At 47.3% G+C, this 23694-nt stretch overlaps 1 protein-coding gene across 1 annotated transcript in view; it reads right to left on the minus strand.

The window, feature by feature from the left end:
- Positions 1–20729, minus strand: part of LOC144761524 (uncharacterized) — a 745631-nt gene extending 724902 nt beyond the window's left edge. Inside the window, 2 exon segments of the mRNA XM_078646848.1 lie at positions 4495–5349; positions 20583–20729. Of these exon segments, the coding sequence (XP_078502974.1) occupies positions 4495–5116 (622 nt within the window). The 5' untranslated portion in view covers positions 5117–5349; positions 20583–20729.
- Positions 20730–23694: the final 2965 nt, after the last annotated feature.

Here is a 23694-nt window from a genome sequence, read left to right on the forward strand (position 1 = left end):
AGCCTTTGAAGATTCCCTGGACACTGTGCACACTCTACCTTACTTTGGTGTAGTATATACAGAGCCAGCTTCCTACATTGGTGGATCAGCGGCGGGGTCTACCACTTTGCATTTGTTGGACTGCTTAGTTAACACCGGTTAACACAACTGCAGTCCAAAATTGCCTTTAGGGACAATTTGTTTGAAATTTTTAAAAGTCTTGTTAGGTCCTGGGTTAAGTGCATTTAGTATTATAAACGTTAAAGTTAAAAGTTAAAAACCTACTGTAGTCAGGGGTAAAAACGAAGACTTTTTTTAGGCCTCTTAAAAAGATCCCAACTATTAGCAAAATAACGGGTGCAGAGAATATTGTTGTGGAGCTTGACCTGGCCCCCTTACCTCTCAAGATGGGAGAGCGAAGGTCTTGCTGTAAACTTAAACCGCTAACACCCTCCCCAGAAAAGACAGTAGGGCACTCTGAAAAAGATAACAGTGAGGAGTCCCCTGTAGGCCCCATAAAACCTGTCCAGGAGGGTGGGCGCAGAGACACTTCACAAACTACAAATGGGTACCAAGTAAATAAATGGGATCCCAAGAAGACTTTGTGCCTCAACTGTAACAGGACGGGGCACCTAGGCAAGGACCCTTGCTGTCCTAAAAAACAAACCGCTAGGGTAATTTCAGGGGTTGCCAGTGTAGCCTTCGAAGATGGGTCCTCAGATGAGGAAGTCCTCCTAGCCTTCAACTGGAAAGTGGGGCCCAAAGGTGAGTTGGAGATCCCAGAGAGGAGTAGACACTTCCACCACCTACTGGTAAATAGAATCTTCACCACAGTCCTGAGAGATACCTGTTCCAGTCACCCTGTGGTGCATGACAGGTTGCTACTCTCAAACTAGTATGCCCAGGGGGAGACCAAAAAGAGTAAGGGCTGTCCCAGGGGGTGTCACTGATAGGCCTGTGGCTGTAGTGCCCCTAGAAATAGTTGGGCCCTTAGCTGGAGGAAGATGGTAGTCAGTAAAAGCCTCCCTCTTGATCGTCTCCTGGGGAATGACCACCCACGGGTTGGTCTGCGCCAAAGTGAGGCCCTGGTCCAGTATCAGCCATTACCCGAGGATTCTGAAGGTGCTGGGCCTGCAGTAAGTGAAAGAATCCCTCGGGGCGATGCAAACTGCCACTGCAGGCTGCGTGCCTCTGTGCAGAGAAAAATGAAATGTTGACGTGGCACGTAGCCCTGTGTACCGCGCCAAAACAGCACTGCCAAGGTATATGTAAGTGACCCCTCTGGAAGGCCTCTCAGCCCTAAGGCAGGCGGCAATATATCTATAGTGAGGAAATATCTGCATGAGCAGATATGAACCTGTAATATGAAGTCTTTTCTTGATATTGTAAGTGACAGTGAAGCCATATAGACTCAATGGCTGCAAACTCCACAAATTCGAGTTTCACAGCACCAAGATGGCTTTACTGAACCTAGGAGTGTTTGATATCAAACTACTTCTAATAATAAACCCATGCTTATACCAGGGGCGGATTTAAAAAAAATGCCCTCAGGGGTCCCCTGAAAAAACAACAGCTTTAGCATGTTTCTTAACTGGTTTGAGCCAGCCTGCTGCCCTGAGATGCTGTTCTGGATACCTGGAGTGAGAGCCAGTCCTCTCAGAGCCCAAAACAAAGCCTGTGCTGGGTGGAGAGCTCCACACCCCCTCCCAGCCGGGATGGGTAATCCAAGACGGTGAGCCTCAAAGGGCTTAGCGCCCTTTGGACACCACCCCCCAGCCTCTCCGGTAGCAGAAGAAGTCCCCCCTTCCGATCCCAGCCTCTTTTGGCAGGAACAATGGAGGGAAACCCACAATAGCCAGGTGTGCCCTCCTCTGCCAACCCCACTTTCCTGGTAGTGGAAGCGAGGTAAAGCACAAAATTCACTTTTCACCATCTTGAAGATGGGGAAAGGTAGCCAATAGGGTTTAGAGAACTGCCCCACTCCCAATGGAGGCTGGCACTGAAGGGGTGCAGCCACCCCAGGGTAAGGGGCCCATTGGCCTTTGCCCTCTACTCTCCTAAAAGGTAGTATTTAGGGGTCTCCCTGAACCAGAAAAGCAGATTCCACAGACAAAACATCAAAGAAGAGGCAGAACCTCTGCTGGAGCAAGAACAGAAGATCCTAAGAGGAATTTGGGCGTCAAACCCCTGCCTACCACTCTGGAACTCGAGAATCACCCCCATCAGCACTCTTGCAGCTGTGTGGTCCCTACAAACCCAGAGTGCTGCCGGCCTTCGAAAATAACTGAAGATCTCCCTCTGGACAGAGGTACTGCCCCCTGTAGCTGCAGGAGCAAAAAGTCCCTAAAGTCTGATAACAGGGAGGGATCCATCGTAGATTTCCCTAAAGTCTGGTGCCGTGTTTTTGCTCTGTCCGTCCAAGACCGCTGAGGTTTGGTACCTAACTCCAGGAGGGTCAGATCGACCACCATACTAAATCTGGTGGTCCCAGGACCTTCCTAGCCCGCCCGGTACCAATACCCAGGGTACCGGGCCACCGCACCAAAAACCTAGTGAAACCAGTCCTAGCGGGCTCCCACTTGACAAGAGTGCCAGCACCCCTCAAGGGACATCCAGCCTCTGGAGATCAACTGTCTAAGAGGCCCAGAAGACAGAAATGTTGTTCATTCAATGGAGGAGGAAACCGCCCCTGCATTGGGCAGAGTCTTCAGCATTCTTCACCACTGGACTGATGTTTGGACCCACAACCACCTTGTGCGCTGTCAATGTTTTTATCTAACAGATCCCCAAATTTGGGTAAACTGGGGGATTTCATAGTGGGGTGCCCCTCTACTATAAATGGTGCCACTGGTGATATTGAAACCAACTGTGTCCATTTCTGGTCGCCAAAGCAAACTGTGCCCTCCCTGGACACCAGTTCGAGAAAGTTTGGAAATCACTGACTGGTACTGGACACACCTGGTACTGGACCTAAGACTTCACTTACATTAAAAAATAGGAGTCGTGTGTGGGTGCTGGTTTTGGCCACAAAGGGATTTTGACTATTTTTAACTTAAAGATGAGCTGTTGGTGTTTGAAATCTCGAACCTATCCAGTGTGGCTCCCAGAGGCACAGGCCGTGATAAAGAGGGCAGCAGTACGCTTGCTCCATTTTAACTCATTATCTGACACCTTTACCTTACTGACTGCTCAGATTCTGTAAGCGCCACCGTGAAGTCTGTTAGTCTAAAGTCTTATAAACTCACCCAAGCATAGTCCTTAGAATATCATTTGTGAACAAGAAAATGGTGTAGAACCATGGGGTCATCTCTCACTCAGCCTACGCAGGAGCTAACAACCTCTGGTTTTATGGTGCATCACTAGGCCTTATTTTGATTGACCTATTAATGAAAGTCCTAACCTTCGTAAAGATGTAGAACTGGCTGGAGATTGAGGGCCCACTTCACAAAGGGACCTATGACTCAAAGTTACGCGTGCGGGGCTCTGCACTCGGAGCGGGGTCTCTGCACTGCAGTACTAAGTGCAGATATTCCGCTCCCAGCGCTTGTAATTTTACGAGCCACAAGTCCCTTTGCGAGTCAGGCCCTGAGTTTATTTAGCGTTCTCTTTGTCCTGCTGTATCTGAGTTACTAATGCCAACCACTCCTACAGTAAGGTTATCTGCTCAGCTTTGTTACCCGAGTGGAGTTAGTGCTGTAAGGGTGTGACTTGATTATCCAATTGGAGTGCACCAGCATTGGTAGCTGCGGGAGAACAGTACTCGCAGGCGACTGACAGCAACCACCGACTCTCCCAGGACTCCAAGAAAAGGACGGACCACTGATATATGCTACCGCCCGGCAACCACAGAGTCTCCCAGGAGCCGAGAAAAGGACTCACAACAGATACATCCTACTTTCCTTGCAACTATAGACTTTCCCAGGAGCCCAAGAAAAGGACTCATAACTGACACATCCTTTTGCATCCACTAGGTTTTAATCTCCAATTTCAATAACTTGTCCAACTTATTTCATTTTCCTTCTTGTGCACATTTTGAATAAACTTATGGTCAGCTACAAGTGATTAAGTATCACCCGGTGGGTTCAAGTAAGCAAACCCACCGGGTGGCACCATCATCATCTGACCGACTTAAAAGGACCGTTCTCCCGTTGCCTATCTGAGTGGCAGCATGTTAATAGGTGTTCACACTCCTTAAATAAATCTGTATAAGATTTATGCAAAATGTACAAGTTAATTTATCCTCAAATACTTTGCTTCCTTTATGGCTTCAATGGCCAGTGCTTCCCTCTCAACTGAGCTAAGAACCGCTTCTCACTCATAGTAGCAAATATCCGCTTCAGAATGGCATGCGTTACACAAAAATCTTACCTCTTACCCTCCCCAGATATCTGAATAATGAAAGACACCCCAGGAGGCGGCAGCACTGGAGGATAGAGGCATCTTCCATGCGAATCGCTACGCGGCCTGCATGGCGGCGTCTGCGCTACACAAATACAACACACACTGCACGAGTACCTTGCTGTAGGTGCTCCTCTTCCTGTTTCAGAGGCCTGGAGTTTTCGTCTGGCTCCGCTGTGAAGTCTTCCCCAGGCAGGTAGCCCTCGATCAGCAGCACGGCCTGCTCCAGGGACTGCACCTGGTGATGGCGCAGCCACTTCATCGCCCCTTCAGGCAGGATGTCGATGAACTGCTCCACGATGACGATCTCCAGGATCTCTGCCGAGCTGCGGCTCTCCGGCTTCAGCCACCGCTTGCCCCAGTCCCGCAGCTGGTTGGCCACCGTTCGTGGTTTGACACCAGTGGTGAACGAGAGGCTGCGGAACTTCTTACGGCAGCTCTCCTCCGTCACACCCATTCGACTGAGGATGGTATCCTTGAGAGCATCATAATCACGGGTGATGCCAGGCGGCAAACCCTGGCATATGTCCCTCGCCTCTCCGGAAAGGAATGGGAGCAGCTGAGCGGCCCACTTGTCTTTGGGCAGCCGAGAACTCTCCGCAGCACATTCGTACTCCAGCAGGAATGCTTCCAAGTCATCGCCAGACTCCATCTTCAAGATACGGAGGCCTGGACTCTGCTCCGCAGTATGCGCTAAGGGTTTTCCATTGGGTTGACCTTCTGCCCCCTGCTGGTCCATGGTCACCGTTACTGCGTCTCAAGCGTCTGCACAGAGTTTAAAATGCTGATGCTGTAGGAACAATGGTGGCTGGGCAGGTTTGTCAAGGCTATGAAGGAAAGTCCCATCTAAGTCAGAAGAGAGTCTACACAGCAGAGATGTCTGCCGCCGGCTCACAGAACTGCAAACAAGCTTTAAATCACGGTCTTCAGAATCATCAGCTCCTCTTCACAAGGCGAGACAGCAAACAGCACCTGAAACAATAATTGCACTTTGTTAGACGTACATAAATTATTATGGTAACTGTGTTTCTGATTCATCCCCCCATGCGCTCATGCCAGAGAGACATCACATTCTTTACTGAAAGAGTCAGATAGCCAGCTGTGAATTCATATATACTGGCGAGGGCCCAGCTGCTCTCCCAACAAGAACGTTTTACGAAACCCATGATGAAACAAACAAAAAAAAAGTATTGTCAAAGATAAGACTGGCAAACAACGACAGATGTATTAGCTTTGCCAATGCTTGTTTCGCAGGCTTTTCCCTGCCTCTTTTTTCATCAGTTGCCAAAATTCCTCCCCTGACAAGCTGTTCATGTATTTATTCAAGCACTTATAAATAGCACAAACGAGACCAGAGGGTAAGCAAGTATTTTGTTCTAGGTATAAACATCACACAGTAAATACATGAAGCACAACTACTGGTGGCAGGAATAGAGTCCTCCCTGTCCTAAGCAGGACAACAAGCAGGCTGCGTAATACATTGATAAATGGACAACAGTGCGCAAGGAGGCTTATTAGTATCATATGTCTAGACCGAAAGAATTTTTAGGGGCTGCTACAAATCTCCCGGGAGGATGATAACTTTCTATATCTCGGTATCGCTGAGTAGGATCGTGTTTCTTGAGCCTGGATGGTTCCTAAAGACGCGAGTTAGAGCAAGGCGTGGCATCCCCCCCACACGTGTGGGTTTTGGAGCAGGTATTTCAGGGTGCCTCGATACAAGATTTGTGAGTAATGCATGCAACTTTCAAAATGCTGCCAACTTCTAGAAGTATTTAGGTGCGATTAAAGATTCAAGCTCCTTTTCCAGTTGATCCGGAGAGATTTGAAGAATTCAACGAGTTTGGGATCACGGTTGATGGCAGCTCGCTAAGCTAAACAGCCTTGAACCTGGGTGACGTTTTGGGGGACTGGGCCAGGGGCATTGGGAGGGTAGTGAGGGGAGATTAGGAGGAATTTTATCTTATGTGGATTCAGTTTCAGGTGGTTGAAAGAAAGCCACACTTCAATGTCACCAAGGGTTAGCAATAGGGTATATACATGAGATGGATGTTTTAGGTACAGCTGTGTCATCCACATAGAGATGAGGTGGCATTCGTGCCCGTCCCCTAACTTTTTGACTTCAGCACCTGTTTTGCTGAGCTCATTTTTGCTGCCCTTAGGATGCTGCACACTTTAACACTGCTAACCCGTGCTAAAGTGCTTGTGCTCTCGCCTTAAAACATGTTAGATTGGCCTATACTCAATTGGCATATTTAATGTACGTATACATTCTTAGTAATGTGGCACTACCTGTGCCCAGAGCATGAAAATTAAATGCTACTAGTGGGCCTGGAGAATTGAATTTGGCATCCTCTCAAGTAGCATTTTAAACATCTCAGGTCTGCTGATGCAGCCTGCTTATGTGCAGTTTTATTTTTGATAACCAAGTTTTATTGATTTTTTAGAGGTAACAACACACAATTAATCGGTTCCACTGATTTAAAATCAGTTTAAATTCATTAAGATCCCATTTCCAGCACCTGGTATTCCCACCACTAGCCCCAGATCTTCTGTTTGACGGCATCCCATTGCTTCATAAATCGACGTTTCTTGGCGGGAACACCAGTCCACACCCCTCCCCCACTCAAATAGCAAGGGGGCGGGGGGTCTGGAGACTTCCACCTGCGAGCAAGGTCCTGTTTAGTTGGCAATGTGGTCACCCGACAAAGGTCCTTTCGATCCCCTGCTCCCAACCCCCTCCTATAGGCCCAGCGTTGCAATCCTTGGGGTAAGGTTAACCTGATGGCCTAAAATCATAGAAAGCTCCCTTCCTATCTCCTTACAAAAGGGGGTCAGTACCGGGCAAGCCGGACCACCTGGAAGAAATCAGCCTTAGTCAGGGATCATCGCGTACAGCAAGCTTGATGGGCTCTGCCAGCGCGATGTAGTCGCCGGAGGTCAATTAGGCAACATGCAAGTAATTAAGTTGGATCAAGTGGAGCCGTGCAGGAAAAGGCTAGTCTTTAAGGGGCCAAATAGGCCTCTCACCAATCATCCTCGTCACGATCCCCCACCTACAGCTCCTACCGCCCGTGCATGTGTGTATGTGCAGTTTTAAACTACCATTTTGACCTGGAATGTAAACCTTTTACCAGGTCCAAGCTGTATCCTGGAGGGTGACAGATGATGTGTAACTTGGAGGGCTTTGAGTGTCTGGAGTTACTCTCAGGTATTCAAGTGCAGAGTATCTCTCTGCACTGAAGCTTTTGATTGATATCAAGTTTTTGTGGAGGCCTGCAATCCCTCCAATGGGAAGGCCCTCGCGATGCATGTGAGGTTGATTTTAGTAGTTGCTGTGGAAGGAGGAGAGATCGGCTCAGTAATGAGAATATTGGGGTTCACTCTTTTTCCCAGGTTGAGATGACAATTGGGAAGGCGATTGTACCCTAGTCAGGGACTCTGGGCACGGTTATTATTACTCATAATAGCGCATGTTATTCGGCTTCACTTCACTCTTGCTGCTTCAAGCATTTGGCAGCGGTAAAATTAGTTCGTGATTTTTACGTTTATTTGTTAAACACGCAGATGTATCGCTTTTCACTTTCTTTTACGCAAGTTCATATTATCCTTCAAACTCCAATAACTTTTTCTCACTCACGACTGTTTGCTAAAAACACCTTGCAGCAATAAAATACGTTACAGTGATTTTTTACAACTTTGGCTTCGTCAAACGCGCATGTAAACCGTTTTCACTTTTCTTCGCGGAAGTCTACGCTATTGTACTTGTTAATACTCATTTATATCGCTTTTTCACTCTTCTATGCAAGTTCAAACAATTCTTTCATGCACGGATGACTCTTGCTTGCCTATGCGCTCTGTAACGCTATTTTCGGTTATGGTAATTTTCCACTAGACTACAATAACTGGTCCATGGTCAATTGACATGGTTAACCCATTGGCACTAAAGAGTCAGTGCGGTAAACAGCTTTTTGATATTTAAAGGTTGTGACGTTTCGGAGCTTTAACTCTGCAGATAGCATGCGGAGAAGATCAGAAAGCAACTTGAGACTAAAAGGCAACTAGAACAACTGCAAGCAGATAGACAGACACTAGGTATGGACAGCAGACAACTACTAGCAGGGGAACGCAGACAAGTCGACCTCTGGGATAGTCTAGATAACTTCACAAGACCAGATTACAAACAAAAACTTCACGCAGAAGGAGACCGACTGGCAGAATGCTGGCATTGCTACTTAAGTGGGAACGTCAACAACCCTGTGCTACTGGCGTTGAACAAACCAGACGGTACGATCATCTCCACACAGTTGAGGATTAACGAGCTACTCAAGAACCACTTGCAGATCCTCTTCTGGGAGAAGGCATCCGCTTTGGCATGCAGAGTGGTGGAGTTCTTGGAGATAGTAGTGCTCCCTAGAGTGACAGGAGAACAACGCACATGCCTGGGGGCAGGCAGGGGGTTGCTGGAAACTTAGTTGAGGCCATTCTAGAACTCACAGGACACCTGAGCTAGACAGACTGCCGACTGAGTTTTATCATTGCTACTCAGTGCAATTAGCCCCTAAGCACTTGGAGACATTGCAGGAGGCCAGCAGGGTAGGTACCCTGCCACCCACTGAGAGCGAAGCCACAATAATAATGATTCCTAAGCCGGGTAAAGACCCCAGAGAGCTGGGGTCAAATTGACAACTCTCTTTGATCAATGGTGACGCAAAGATATTCTCCAAGGTACTAGCAATGCTGCATCGAAGTCTGAGTGGACCAGTTTGGCTTCATGCCAGGCAAAGGTACACACATGAACCTCTGCAGGCTATTCCATGTCCTTCACGTTACTAAGGGAACAGGGGTGGAGGGTGCCTTATTGGAACTCGACATTGAGAAAGCGTTCAACACACTAAGTTGGAACTACCTCTGGCTGGTATTACCGCAGATGGGATTCGGCCAGAGGTTCATAAAATGGATAAAACTGCTATACCCCCACACTATAGCAAAGCTCCGCACTGGAGGTATGGTCTCTGGAAAGATCACGATTACGAGGAAGGCAAGACAGGCCTGCCCCCTCTCTCCCTCACTTTTTGCCCTGGTCATGGAGCTGTGGGCAGTGCATAAGACTTCAGGAACTTCAGACTTTTGGTGCCGCCTCAGGTTTCAGGGTCAACAAGACTAAGGGCCTGATATACATTTCGGGGGGACGGGCTACTCTGCCACAGTGGTGACGGATATCCTGTCCACCGAAATATAAATCCCACCGGATATTATGGGATTTATATTTCAAAGGGCAGGATATCTGTCGCTGTTGCCTGGGACGACACTTGGTTGCAGGGTGCTTTCGCCTGGGACGACACTTGGTGGCCCCCAGCGCTTGGACCCCCCCCCCGCACACCCACGAACCACGCACAAAAACGTGGCATCATTGTGGACGCCTCGCTCTCAATGAACCGCCAAATCAATGCCTTTTCGCCCTTCTTCCACACGCTCCGCCTCCTACATAAGGTCTTCAAGTGGATTCCCAAGAAGTCCAGGAAAACAATTCACCCATGCACTCGTCAGCAGCAGATTCGACTACGACAATCCCCCCAAAAACTGCCGACCATTCAGAACGCCTCCGCCAGAGTCATCCTGAACATGCCACGCCACAACCACATCCCCAGCCACCAGAGAGACCTTCAACAGGAGAATCACTTTAAAAAACTCCCATGCACGCCTACAAAGCCCTCCACAACGCCGGACCAGGGTACCTCAGCCACCGCCTCTGCTTCTACACTCCCACCAGACATCTCCGCTCCGCCCAACTGGCCCTGGCCACCGTCTCACAGATCTGTAAAACCACGGCTGGAGGAAGATCCTTCTCTTTCCTCGCTGCGAAGACCTGGAACTCCCAGCCTCTGCACCTCAGGCAATCACCATCGCTCTAGAAATCCAGGAAGTACCTCAAGACCAGGCCTTTCGACCGCAGACCCCCCCCACCCCCCACAGGCACCTTGAGACCCTCAGCTGTGAATATTCGCGCTTTATAAGATTCCGGCTCATTGGTTGTGACAGAGTAACCTGTCTGCCGAAATCTACATCAGGCCCTAAGACAGTGATGTTCCCACTGGGTGGGAGGATGGGGAAAAGAGAGGAGCCCGGGTCGATGTAGACTTTACCTAAGAGACAAGGACATTCCGCTACCTCAGAATGCCAATAACCCACGCCCCTGCAGATCAATACGAATATAATATGGGCAGAGCACTACAGGGCCTCCAGGGCTCAATCAAGTTTTGGAACACTTTCCTACTTTTGGTTATGGGGCAGGTAGCGGTTAGCAAGATGGTATTCCTGACGCACTGTCTTTATGTGCTCCAGAACTCTTTCTGTATGATCCCAAGGAGGCAGTTCAAAAATTAGTCTCCTGATATTCTTGCTATGGCCGGGAAAGCACAGGTGGGTTAAATCGGACAGGTTTAAGCTAGATAGGGAGCACGGAAGCCTCAGACTCCCCGACCTCCAGATGTATTACATAGTTGGGCTATTATAATTAGGGCTCCCGGTTTTATGGTATTTATTTTTTTGACATTTCCTTCTGTATGTATCCATATGTATTTTGGGTTTTGTGGATAAATGAAGCTGAAATTAGTATATTTACACTTTTATTTAAACTGTAAATATATACTCTTGTATGAATGCCTACCAGGTTTCAATGCTGTAAACACCAGCAGAAGATATATTAATGCACTGATAAAAAAAATGCAAATTTCAGTATCAACCGTGTGCATATCGACTGCTGTTAAAGCCTCTTTACTAAAATTCCTTTCTTTTTTAGCGCCCTTTCCTATCAATTCCCACAGCTATTGGCCTGGAAGTCATGGCAGACAGTACTTAGAATTACTCAAAAAGCAACCAAATTTCAGTTTTTATCCACATTTAATAATAAATAGAGACAAGAAAATAATTGTTTTCGGTCTGCATTTATCTGTAAAAATCAGTAAATACAAAAAAAAGGAGCCTTAATTATAATATGCAACACAATGGAGCGAAGAACAAAACATGGAAAAGAGATTGCGGAGTGGCATTAAAAGATAAAACGGAACTCCCCCGATAGCTCATGAGTGGGTTGCAACTACTGACACTTTATACTGCGCCAAGTAGCGAGGGCTTGGGGAACAGCAGTAAAATACATCCTGAGCAGACCCCCATATGCAACGATGCTAGTTTAATGGTGGATGCGACCCTTCCGGCAGATACAGAGAGATATGGATATGCGACCATGGCTGGAGGGAGGCGGCCACTTGCTCAGTTTTTCTTGCACATTTTTTGTCCTTCTTGCTCCTAGGTATATTTTATCGAACCTTCCCACCAAACTGCGACCTCTATATTGTATATCTTATTGTGTTTAGCAATTGTTTTTTACTTTTCATCTAGTGTAACCTTTATCCTATGTGGTGGAATGCTTACTTTTGAATCAGCTTTCTGTACTTATACACACTGTACCTGTATTTAAACACCTTTCTGTTACAATTGTAAAGCGCTCTGATACCTCTGGGTTCAGCCAGCGCTATATAAAACCTCTAAAATAAAATAAATAAATAAAATAAACTTGCTGGTAGATTTATACCAGGACGGTGAATCCTCGACTTCCCCAGGGCATGGAAGAGGTTTAACTTAGGCCCGGAACAATTTATACAGTTTGTCACAATGTCAAGAACAGCGCAGGAGATATGGGCGGATTTCCAGAAGGATCAGTTAGTCACAAACCCTCACATTGATACTAAGTCAAGGAACATGTAGAGGCCGGATATCACATTTATTCAGCACTAAAGGGTGATAGAAGTACCACACCAGTAGCGGTGCGCAGAAAATGGAGAGCGGAATTTCAGGAGCAGGTGTCCGATGAGGAATGGGTGAGTGTGCGCAGGAGGTAGTTAGCAATGCCAGATTCAAACACACACAGTTTTACCACCTACACCAGGCATATCTTAACCCGCAGCTACTTCAAAGAATCTTTCCTGCTAGATCTGAAAAGTTTCGGCACTTCAATGCCAGACCGGCGACATTCATACATAGAGCGTGGGCATGTACTGGCTTGAACGACTCTTGGGTGAGAGTAGTAGATATACTCAGGGGAAAGGGGGGGGTGGAGTCACCTCTGCTTGCCTCTAGAAGGCAGCAGCATACCTTCGGCATTACCACCTATGAATACATCGGCAGCACAGGCCGTCCTCTGCTCCCCTCTACACTGAATCTCTTGGGCATATCTCTACAGAGCTAGACTCGGCTCTACGTACATACCGCTATAAAGAAGCATCACCAATGGGCAGAGCTAATGTATGGTACTTCTATAGCGCAATGTCTGGCATAGCTCCTGGATTGGGGTAGATTGTCACCGAGTTGTGTGGCATGAAGTGGATTGGAGTGGCATGCCGATAAAGCACTTTAAGACGCGTCAGAGATAGTAAGCGCTATATAAATACAATTAAGTTTGAGTGTAGTGAAGAGGCTTTGAGTGTAGCGACACAGTGTGGCGGGGAGTAGCTTTGTGTGAAGAGAAGTGGCATTGTGTGGCCAGGAGGAGACTGGCATTATGTGGCATGGCTTTGTGAAGTGCGGAGTGGCACCGTCTGGATTGGAGTGGCCTTGTGTGCAGTGGGGTTGCACTGTGCATGATTAAGTGCAGCGGCATTGTGTGGTGTGAAGTGCCAGATTCTAAGGCTGTCGCGTTTTTCACATAATTGTAGATTTGCTGCATTTGCCACAGGAACCATCTGTAGATTTTAACAAAAAATATTGTACCTACCTTAAACGGTTCAAAAGTTACTAAAAACAAAGTGTTGTTGCGCAGTGGAATGCTTATTTCTTACTTTGATGGATCTCACAAACCTCATAAACGTTAGTTTACATCTGCGTTTGTGTAAGGCAAGGGTTGCTTTACTCCCAAAATGTTAATGTTTGTTACGTTTCTTTTTTTGTTATATCCCAGCAGTAGCATAAGTAATACAATAAAATCCACGAAGCGAGAAAAGGGTGCAGTACCACGGGCTGTTACTAGGTGTCCCTGTGGAGTTGTAAAGGGACCTCTATTGCACACGTAAGGTTCTGTATCCTTAGTGATGCTGCTGCTGGGATACTTGTTAAGCAAAAAAAAAAAACTAATAACCATTATTATTTGCAACGCCATGAGCCCAAACTTTCAGTGATGCAAGACCTTTTGCATTGCAAATGCTTGTTAAACCTGGGGACTACAGGTTTCTTAGCTCCATTGGAGCGCAGGTTCCTGCCAGGGTCATTCCATTTAAAACAATGTTTTAAGTAGTCAGGACCGTTTTCATGGAGGGCTTTATGTGCTAGACAGAGAGCTTTGAATCTGATTCCCTGTCTAATGGCGAGCCAATGCAGCCCACTAATGGCGTGTAAAGCCAATTTATGTTTAGCAATTCCAGCCAGCAGTCCAACGGCTGCTTCTGCAGGACCTGTAGCCTGTTCGGGTGCTGATGTTGCATGTTTAAGTGCAGGTCATTGCAGTAGTTTATCTTCGAAAGAAACAAGGCCGTTACCTAGTGGAGGCTTGCGGGGATAGGGGATGGCAGGAGGAGGGGGTAAAGAAAAATAAATAAAACTTACCTCTTCGCCGCGATTTCTCTGTCATCTCTCCGCCTCATCCCTCAGCTGGGCTGGAACAGGAAGCACCCAGGCTTCCCTGACCAATCACAAAGCTGCAATGCCGCGGTGTGATTGGTCTGAGTGCCGTGGTTCGGAGCTCAGCCAGGGAATGGGAGCCTGGTCATGTTCTCCACCCGGGCTGTAATGAATCCTGAGTGGAGAACATTCAAAGTGGGCATGACTGTTTGACCTGTCTGAAATCTGTGGAACTGAGTGGAGTGCAATTGAGTGGACTGACATGAAGTGGCAGTGTGCTGCACTGTGTGGCGAGGAGTGGCACGGTGTGGAATTGTGCGACACTGTGGAATGGAATCGAGTGTCATGGAGTGAAGTGGAAATGTGGCACTGAGTGGAGTTAAATTATGTGGCTTATGTTTCATGAAGTGGAACTGTGTGGCATTGCATTTAGTGGAATGAATTGTGTGGAATAATATGGAATGGATAAGAATTATGTGGGGTTTAATTGTGTGCCATGGAATCGAGTGGGGTAAATATGCGTGGAGTGGTGTACCATTGGGTGGAGTAGAGTAGTATTCTGTGGCACAAAGTGGCGTGAAGTGGCAGTGCTTGGAATGGCTCTGCGTGGAGTGGAATTGTGTTGGGTGGAGTGGGGCACTGTGTGGTGCAGGAAGAATGGCATTGTGTGGCGTAGAGTCGAGTGCCACAAAGTGGCGTGGTGTAAAGTGGAGTGAAATTGTGCGACAGTATTTGGAGTGACATTAGGTGGAGTGGAATTGTGTGGGGTGGAATTTATTGGTGTGTGATTGTGTGGCATTGTATGGAGTGCAGTAAAGTGTTATTGAGTGGAATGCTAGCACTGTGTGGAGTGGAGTGAAAGTGTGTCATTCTGGATAGTGGAATGAAATTGTGTGCCATAGTGTGGAGTGGAATTGCATGATGTAGAGTGGAACTGTGTGGCACTGTGTGGCTTGGAGTGAAATGGATTTTTGCGGCGTGGAGAGGAATGGCACTGTGTGGAGTGGAGTAGAATTGTGCAGTGTAGAGTGGCACTGTGTGGAATGGAGTAGAATTGTGCAGTGTAGAGTGGAACTGTGTGGTATTGTGCAGTGTGGAGAAGAGAAAAATAGTGTGGTCTGCAATTGTGTGACATTGTTTGGAGTGGATTTGTGTGGCGTGGAACTATGCAGCACTGTGTGACAGAATGGAAGTGTGTGGAGTTAAATTGTATGATGTGGAGCAGAATTGTGTGGAGTGGTACTGTATGGCAGGGAGCGGAGTGAAATTGTGCGGCGTGCACACATGTATGTCACTCTCCCATCTTAAATTGAACAGACAAGGTGGGCGAGTTTACAAGAGCATTTTAAGAACGGTAGCTGATTTCTGTAAACTGAACGAGAGAACACAGAAATGAGGTAGATGGATTGGAGGCCAAGCACAGTGAACAATCACAGTGCAACAGCAGACGGACACTAATCAAGGGAAGTAATTTGTGCCTGGCGTATGCTTCACAGAAGAAAGAGGAAGTGGTGCCTGGTACGGCTGGCCAAATAGGAGGCTGTAATAAAGGTCTTAGGGCCCACCCAGTGCTTGCAGCCATGAACTGCAAGCACTGGGTGGGCCCTAAGACCTTTATTGTAAACAATACAACTTGTAGCAACAGCGTATGCACGGTCGGCAGGCGAGTCCTAAAAATAATCCTCAGAGCTCCACCCTGCATGTTCTGTCAGGTTATGGGGGCGTCATTTCTGCCCATTCAAACCAGCCAATTGTTTGCTCCTAGGAGCAAATTCACACTTCTTTCCCACCGATTCAAATCAAATACTAACTACTGGCTGGCAGACGTGGGGGAACAAAATACAGATTTAGCTTCCATGCAGGGCAAAGGGAACTTTGTAAAAGTCCCCTTTCCAAAATATTTTTTTGCATAAATGTAATAAATATTTCCAAAGGTCCAGAAATGAAAAGTGTAGGGTCTCCTAGCTTGAGATAACATTTTTTTAATATATATTTCTTTTTATTAACACAAGGCATCAAAACAAAATTCACGACATGACATGGAGGAGACAGTCTCCCATATTGCTCACCATCTAACAAAAGGAGAGGGGGGTGGCAAAGCGGGAAACATAATACAGAATCATACACAATCATGGAGAAGTAGGAATATCAATGGGTGCATCTACAGGTGGCATACAAATGTCCCCCCTATAACGGTTCCACAGCCCCCACACAGGTGTCCACTTACGGGGGCGGCCCATTGCCATATAAACAGTTTCCTCGCGGAACATACACCAATCCATGTTTTCCGTCCATTCTTCAACAGATGGTACCCTCTCAGACCCCCACCGCTGCGCTATATTCCGTTTCGCTATCATATTATCCAAAGTTAACCACTTGATCTGCGTCACATTTAGATCTGTATGTTCCCAAATATTCAGGAGGCATCTCCGCGCTTCTGGCAACACAGCGACTCCCAGACCCTCCCGCATGACATCATATATCCCACTCCAATACTCGGTCACAAAACAAAACTCCCAGATGATATGAAGGAAAGTACCCACAGAGCCACAACCCTGTCTACACAAATCCGTTTCCGACAGTCCCATCCGAACTGAGATAACATTTATTAAACGTATTATATCGCAATGTTTTCTAGGAACAGGCAACTTTGCTACAGCGAAAATAGCTTTTAGAGCTTTTTCACTGTAAAGCCATGTTTGATCTTTAACATTTCCTACTTTTAAATTCTGCGCACCCTGCCTTATGGGCAATAAGGCCTACTTTAGGGGTGACTCAATATTTAAAATGCTCCAACTTTGCAGTCAGCGAAAGAAATGTAAGCACCAATCCCCAGGCAAAATAAGCAGCAGTTGGAAAGAAGACAGATACTGTCTTTCCTGGAGACCTCAATAGATTTTTCTACGGCTGTGAATAGTTGAATTTGCAGATTAATTCTGCACAGCCAGGCTACGACAGGACTTGAGGCATGCTTTACAGTGAACTGCACTAGATGGCATAACGAGTGCTGCGATCTACTGGGAGCAGGCCCTGGGTGAACTTGGGAACATATACTAGAACTTATAGGCAAGTTAAATAAGCCAATCAGGTGTATATTAATTGAGCCATATTGAAGGGAGCTGCGGCAAAGTGCCCAGAATTGTACGCCAGCAAAAAGGCAAAAACAAGTGGGGAGACCCAGCAGAAAGGGGAAATTTGCAACACTGGAAATAGCAGTAAACAAAGGTCTAAAGTACTTTCTATGGAAACAGGAGTAGGAAGACAGGCCTGTCATTACTAAGCATTGTTGATGGGAGTGAGGGTTTCTTAAGAAGAGGCTTCGCTGGTGCCGATTTCCATCTATGTGCAGTCCTGTCAAGTATTATGCATCAGGCGTGACTAACGCATTTCAGTGTGGTGTTCCGCATCACCGCACTGTCACGCATTTTGCCCACTCTTTGCGGACCGCTGAAACTGGCTGCCATAACGCCAGGGTGCTAGCGCGCGCTGCCTGGTGCCTCTAACTTGTGTGAGCACCAGCTGCTCTGCCGAGTGCTCAGCTCCCCGTAGACTTGCCAGCACTCCCGGAGACAGAGTAATTGACATCATACTGGCAGCTCTGGGAGATTGCTTACTACAATGTTGCAAAATGGGGTGGGCAGGCTGCTGGCGCTGCTTGATTCCCGCCCGAGGCGCACTAAAAGTGAGTCATGATGACAGAATAACCACCTGCCCAATTAATTACCGAGACCCGGGGGCCTGCCCTCAAGTCGTGCCTACTGGCCGAGTGACACCTGGGGCCCATGACCTCAGAGTTTTTAACGAGCTATAGGGCGGCTGGCTAGTTCGAGGCAGTGCTTCGTAGAAGTGCTGCAAAATTATCATGGCGCCGGCCGCAGCGCTCTGAACGCTGCCTGCTGCAGTTAAGTTAGGCACACTCTTGGCCCACGCACGTGGCGCCAAACTTAAATTGACGTCACTGCAGTCAGTGCCGAATGCTGAAGTAGACAGTAAGACGCAATGTGGGACCTTGAGTCAGGGTCCGTCCTCCTGCTGCCACCTGCGCTTCTTGAAATTCAAATGTGCAGCTCCTGTTCCTGACCTCGCTCGGGGTGCGGGGACGAGGTGAAGGATCTCCGTCGTGGACGGTCAGTGCACCAGGGCAATTCAGACTCAAAGCTGCTGACACCGCCGTCTGTGGCTCATGGCTTCAATCTGGAATCGGATCCCACATGCACCATTCCGGCCCCAGACAGGGCCTTAGCAGCTGACCCACGAGCGAGTATCACTGAGACAGCGCTGGGGGCCAGTTGCAGTGAGAGTGGGTGCAGCAAGCTGCTGTGCTCACCGGGTGCAGCATGATTAATGGCACAGCGGCGGTCGTAATATCTCACACGACCAGGACCCAGAAAACCGGGCCGCAGCACCACCAGCCTGGCTCAGCTGCCCAGTGACGATCAAAAATAATCAGTTAGTGCCTGGGAGAGCAGGTAATCTATTATCTGTAATTATCAATCACGTCTTTTTTAAAACACTTTTCCGTAACTGCCATGTATAAATTGCTGAAAGTACAGTACTAAGCTATGTGACTAGGTAAGTGTAGCATAGTGCTTTGCGACGTTTATTTCCTCCTTTAGACTGTGCCTCAGCCCGGCCCCCCAGAAATTCTTGCTGTCGCCTGGCAACACTAGAACTCCTCATGAACACTGCTCTGAGTCTGGGAGAGGGGGAGGAGGTCGTGTTTAGGGCAGACATGCCTAGCATGGAACTACAAATCTAATGAAAGCAATTTTTTAACAGAAACAAACCAAGCATCGTTAATTCATAGAAAAACTTCCCATTAATGCACAAAATACAAACATGCATTCCAGTGACCAGTTTTACAATCAGAGGTCCTCACCAGTCGTGACTGGGGACAGACTGACTTCGATACTGTGCAGCACATGAGAGAGTATGCAGCCGACTGAGCAGACAGAGATACTTCTCAAGGACTTCTGCAGATGCATTATTATTTTTTATCCACCTAGGTGCAGCACTGTAGCGTTGTCACTACTAGAGAAAAGGTATTATAAAACTAGTGATTTCGCACAGAGAGGGGTTAAATATCCCTGTTGAAAGCTCTTGATTCTACCAATGGTTTATTATATATTCCCAAAACTACGACCAGTTTAAAGGGCACAAGGTTAGTGCCCTTCTATTTCTGTGATTTGCTGCAGTTTTAAGATGTTCTTAGTTTCTTGTTGCTCAAATGGGTGTAATTTCTGATATTTGTATGTTACCCATGTCTTCATTGCTTGATTTTGATCCAGAGGTAGTGTCACTCACTGTGGTTGAAATGTCACTCATAATTTCACTGAAATTACAAACAAGTCACACATAGCAACCTGAAACCTTGGCAGCTATGTATCTGTGACTGTTTCATTGTCCAAGCTACTATGAAGTGCAGTTTGAAACATCTTAGGGGCCTGTATTATAAATGGTATAGCCATCTGCCAGGGGAAGGAACCTCTTCAAGTGGTGAGGAAACAGTCACTCGAGCAAATTGATCTCTATTTTTGCAAACGTTCTGTCCTTCAACCGCAAAATGAACCAATTATTTAAAGATGTTGGTAGTTTATTTTTATTTTTGCAATTTCGTGTCGCCTTTCATTCATTTAACCTCAAGAACGCAGGGCATCACTGAACAGGTCTTATGAAGGAACTGAATCGGAAAATGCAGCCTTACTGCACTACATAAGAACAGCAACTCCTCTTCAAAACTGAATCACCTCTACTGACCTCCAGAGAGAGGCAGCAGGATGTCTGCATACCCTTGAAGGCCAGCATCATTCCTACATCTCTCTATGATACCGTCGCACCTAGGGGTGGGCGGAATTTGCGTAATCGCGTTACGCAAATGTCCGCGAAACGATAAAAAATGTCCGCGAACAAGCAGGAATTTTGCGAAAACATGCGGAATTGCTTGCTCGCGATGCTTTTTTACTGTTTGCAACCGCTGTTTGCGGGGAAATATCTTGCAAACGCGCATTTCGCGAACGCAAACTGGCAAAAATTTTGCGAAGTCGCGGAACGCAGCATTCTGGGCAATTTCGCGGAACATGAAATGACTCAAATTCAGCGAACAGGACGGAATTTTCCGCCCAGGCCTAGTCGCACCCCTGCCAGTCTCTGCAGGTCCCTGCCCCCCACCGCAGGGCTCTGTGCGCCCCTTCCATGTGTGCACTGTCAGCGCCTGAGCAGCTCCCCCTGGGCACAGCGGCGTAACGCAGGGAGGTGGGGGGCACAACCCTCCAGGGGCCCCTTCATCCCAGGACCAATGAATATTTGTGGGATATGGGATACCCAGGGGCCCCTCAATGCGCTCTGCAGGGGCCCCGTCATAATGACTTGCACCGCTGCCTGTGCATGCCTCTGGAGGGCAGCTTCACCTGGGGCCCCTCTCTAGATCTGCGTCACTTCCGCCCAGCCTCTGGCTCTACGGCCAGGCTCCCCTGAGACCCACGCCCGGTGTGACCCATGACCCCCCGCCCTGGGCGGCCGCCCCGAGAGAGCCTGAGCCCGGGGGCCCCGCGGCGGCAGCGGGGAGCGTCGAAGCGGCGCTGAGTGAACGTTACCTCTGGGTGTGTCTGGAGCCCCCCCTCCTCGCTCCGGGCGGGGCCCTCGAGGGGGCGCTGCGTGTCCCGGGGCCCTCTCTCTCTCCCTGGCGCAGCCTCGGCCTCTGGCCCCCGGGGGCCCCTCAGCACCGCCCTCCCCGCCGCGGCTCCTCGCCTCCGCCGCCCGCGCCGGTGCTGCCGCTGCCGCCGCCAAACCGGAAGTGGAGCGCCGACCCGGAAGTGGAGCCGCGCGCTTCCGGTGGGGGCGGGGCCCGGGCCTGCCTGCTGCACAGCCCAGAGCCTGGCCCTCTGGCTTGGTTCATGTATTTATTTATTTGATTGATTTATTTATTTGATTTATTTATTTGATTGATTTATTTGATTTATTTTTATTTATTTTTATTTTTGTTTTCATTTCTTTTTATTCATTTTCATTTAATGCCATTTTATCTCGCGCAAACTTTAACAGCAGGAGCGCTTTACAAAAGGACCAGTTACATGATATAAGGACTTTAGAGGACAAGAGTGACATAAAAGATACAAACAGACAAACTCTAAATTCACAACAGAATAGGTATATATGACCACTACAGATACTGGTGGTTAGAGTTACATATGTGCAAGTTGAAAATTCACTCAAGGAAAAGATACGAAGAGAAAAACTCTAAATTCACATAAGAATTGATACTTTTGTGTAGAGCGCCAACTGTGCCCGCAGGCGTCAGAGCGCTGTAGAGTAGAACCATTACCAAGACTGGGTCTGGGATCACTGGCAATAAGGACAAGCCTCACAATCAATATCTATAAACCAACACAAGCACCAATATTGCCTAGCTATTTCCACAATGGATCAAAAAATGATCGCTCGAATTACCGATACCAAACAGTAACTCTCAGGGGTAGTATTTCTCCGGATTTAATCCAATACTTTTTATTATTTTTGCATCAAAAGAACCATGTAAATGAGCAATTTTTCATTTTAAACATACAAACTGTTTAAACTCCACATCACATAAATATAGACCATTTTTTACAATCAACCAACTTTCATACAAACACTCATACCCGACAAAACATTAATATATATACACACAAAAAGTTTCTGGAACTATACACAATTATTTACAATTTCCTGATTTTGAAAACATAGCATTGGATAAAGGCAAATGAAATTTTTCAGTATTTCAGTAATCAAATGGGGTATTCCTAATGCTGGATGGGGGGGTCTACGCGTTTCGATAACCCCTTAGTGTGGGGAAATCTCATCAGGACCAGGAGCCTCGTAAGTGCTCGGTTTTCTTTGGATGAAAATAAGTTAACCCATATTGCAGATTGGCAGGAGTGGAGAATTTAGTTAAGGCGAGTGTGGCAGCCGGGCTTCGGTTCCGGGTCTGGTAAGCCTGCTTGGTGCTTGGAATCACTTAGGTGATTGCTCGCGCTGGATTGATCTGGGGTCCACACTATTCGGCATCCGTCATTCTATGCCGAGGATCTCACCAACTAGTCGGGAACCGACCTGGTCCTGGTGAGATTTCCCCACACTAAGGGGTTATCGAAACGCGTAGACCCCCCCATCCAGCATTAGGAATACCCCATTTGAATACTGAAATACTGAAAAATTTCATTTGCCTTTATCCAATGCTATGTTTTCAAAATCAGGAAATTGTAAATAATTGTGTATAGTTCCAGAAACTTTTTGTGTGTATATATATTAATGTTTTGTCGGGTATGAGTGTTTGTATGAAAGTTGGTTGATTGTAAAAAATTGTCTATATTTATGTGATGTGGAGTTTAAACAGTTTGTATGTTTAAAATGAAAAATTGCTCATTTACATGGTTCTTTTGATGCAAAAATAATAAAAAGTATTGGATTAAATCTGGAGAAATACTACCCCTGAGAGTTACTGTTTGGTATCGGTAATTCGAGCGATCATTTTTTGACCCATTGTGGAAATAGCTAGGCAATATTGGTGCTCGTGTTGGTTTATAGAGTAGAGTAGAACCAAGCACATTACAAAAGGACCTCAGAGGACATGAAGGACACAAAAAATACAAACAGATTAACTCTAAACTCACTTAAGAATAGTAGTAAGCACACACGTCTGCTACAGATACTGGTGGTTAGACTTACATATGTGCAAGTTGCAAATCACTCAAGATGACATTTTAAGAAAAGTTGAAGCGGTTACGGTTGGACAAATATATATTACATATTTACACAGCATGATCTCACCATTGCTGGGGGTCCTGCTTTAAACATGGCCACCACGTAGGAGCTCCTGCCGAGGAGCTCCTGGGCTAGGGATTGACTAACGGCATAGATCCTTGGGGAAGCCCCCCAACATGTCGCCACAACCTGGCCAGCGAGCCAGGGCGCAGTACCCACTACACACTGCTGGTCGCAGCAGCGAGGACCCTGCAGATGCAAGAGTTGTTGAGGTGAGGGGAGAGCCCGGTGCAGAGGTGCCGCTGGTGGCGCGCACTGAGGTGGCAAAATTGTATTGTATTGTATTGTATTGTCATTTATATAGCGCGGTTGCTGCCCAATGGGCGTCCAAGCGCTGAAGCACAAGACAGAACTGAAGAAGACAGGAGGGTTAGAATTCGGTGGACCTCGCAAACAAGTAGGTTTTCAATTGTTTGCGGAAGGAGAGTAGGTTTGAGTTAGTCCGGAGCTGTAAGGGGAGTGAGTTCCACATCTTAGAGGCGTTTAAGGAGAACATCCTACCCCCTGATCTAGCTCTCCTTACTCTGGGTACTACGGCCAGGAAGGCCTCCGTAGATCTGAGGTTTCTCTTAGGGTGGTATTGCGTGACTAGTTTTTCAAAGATGGCTGGACCCGACTTCCAGAAAGCCCGGTGGGCAATACATAGTGCCTTGAATGCCACTCTCTGTCTCACTGGAAGCCAATGTAGACTGTTCAATGCGGGTTTAGCCGACTGAGTCCGCGGGATCTGTAACAGGGTGCGGGCTGCACAGTTCTGCACCACCTGTAGCTTTCGCAGGGTCATCTCTGGAGCTCCAACATACAGGGCGTTGTTTGAGTCTAGCCGAGACTGAATCAAACCCTGTATTGCCACTTGTTTTGCTTCCATTGGTAGAAGGGGGAGAACTTTTCTTAGTGTTCTTAGTA

Source organism: Lissotriton helveticus, chromosome 6, assembly GCF_964261635.1.
Source record: "Lissotriton helveticus chromosome 6, aLisHel1.1, whole genome shotgun sequence".
Lineage (NCBI taxonomy): Eukaryota > Metazoa > Chordata > Amphibia > Caudata > Salamandridae > Lissotriton > Lissotriton helveticus.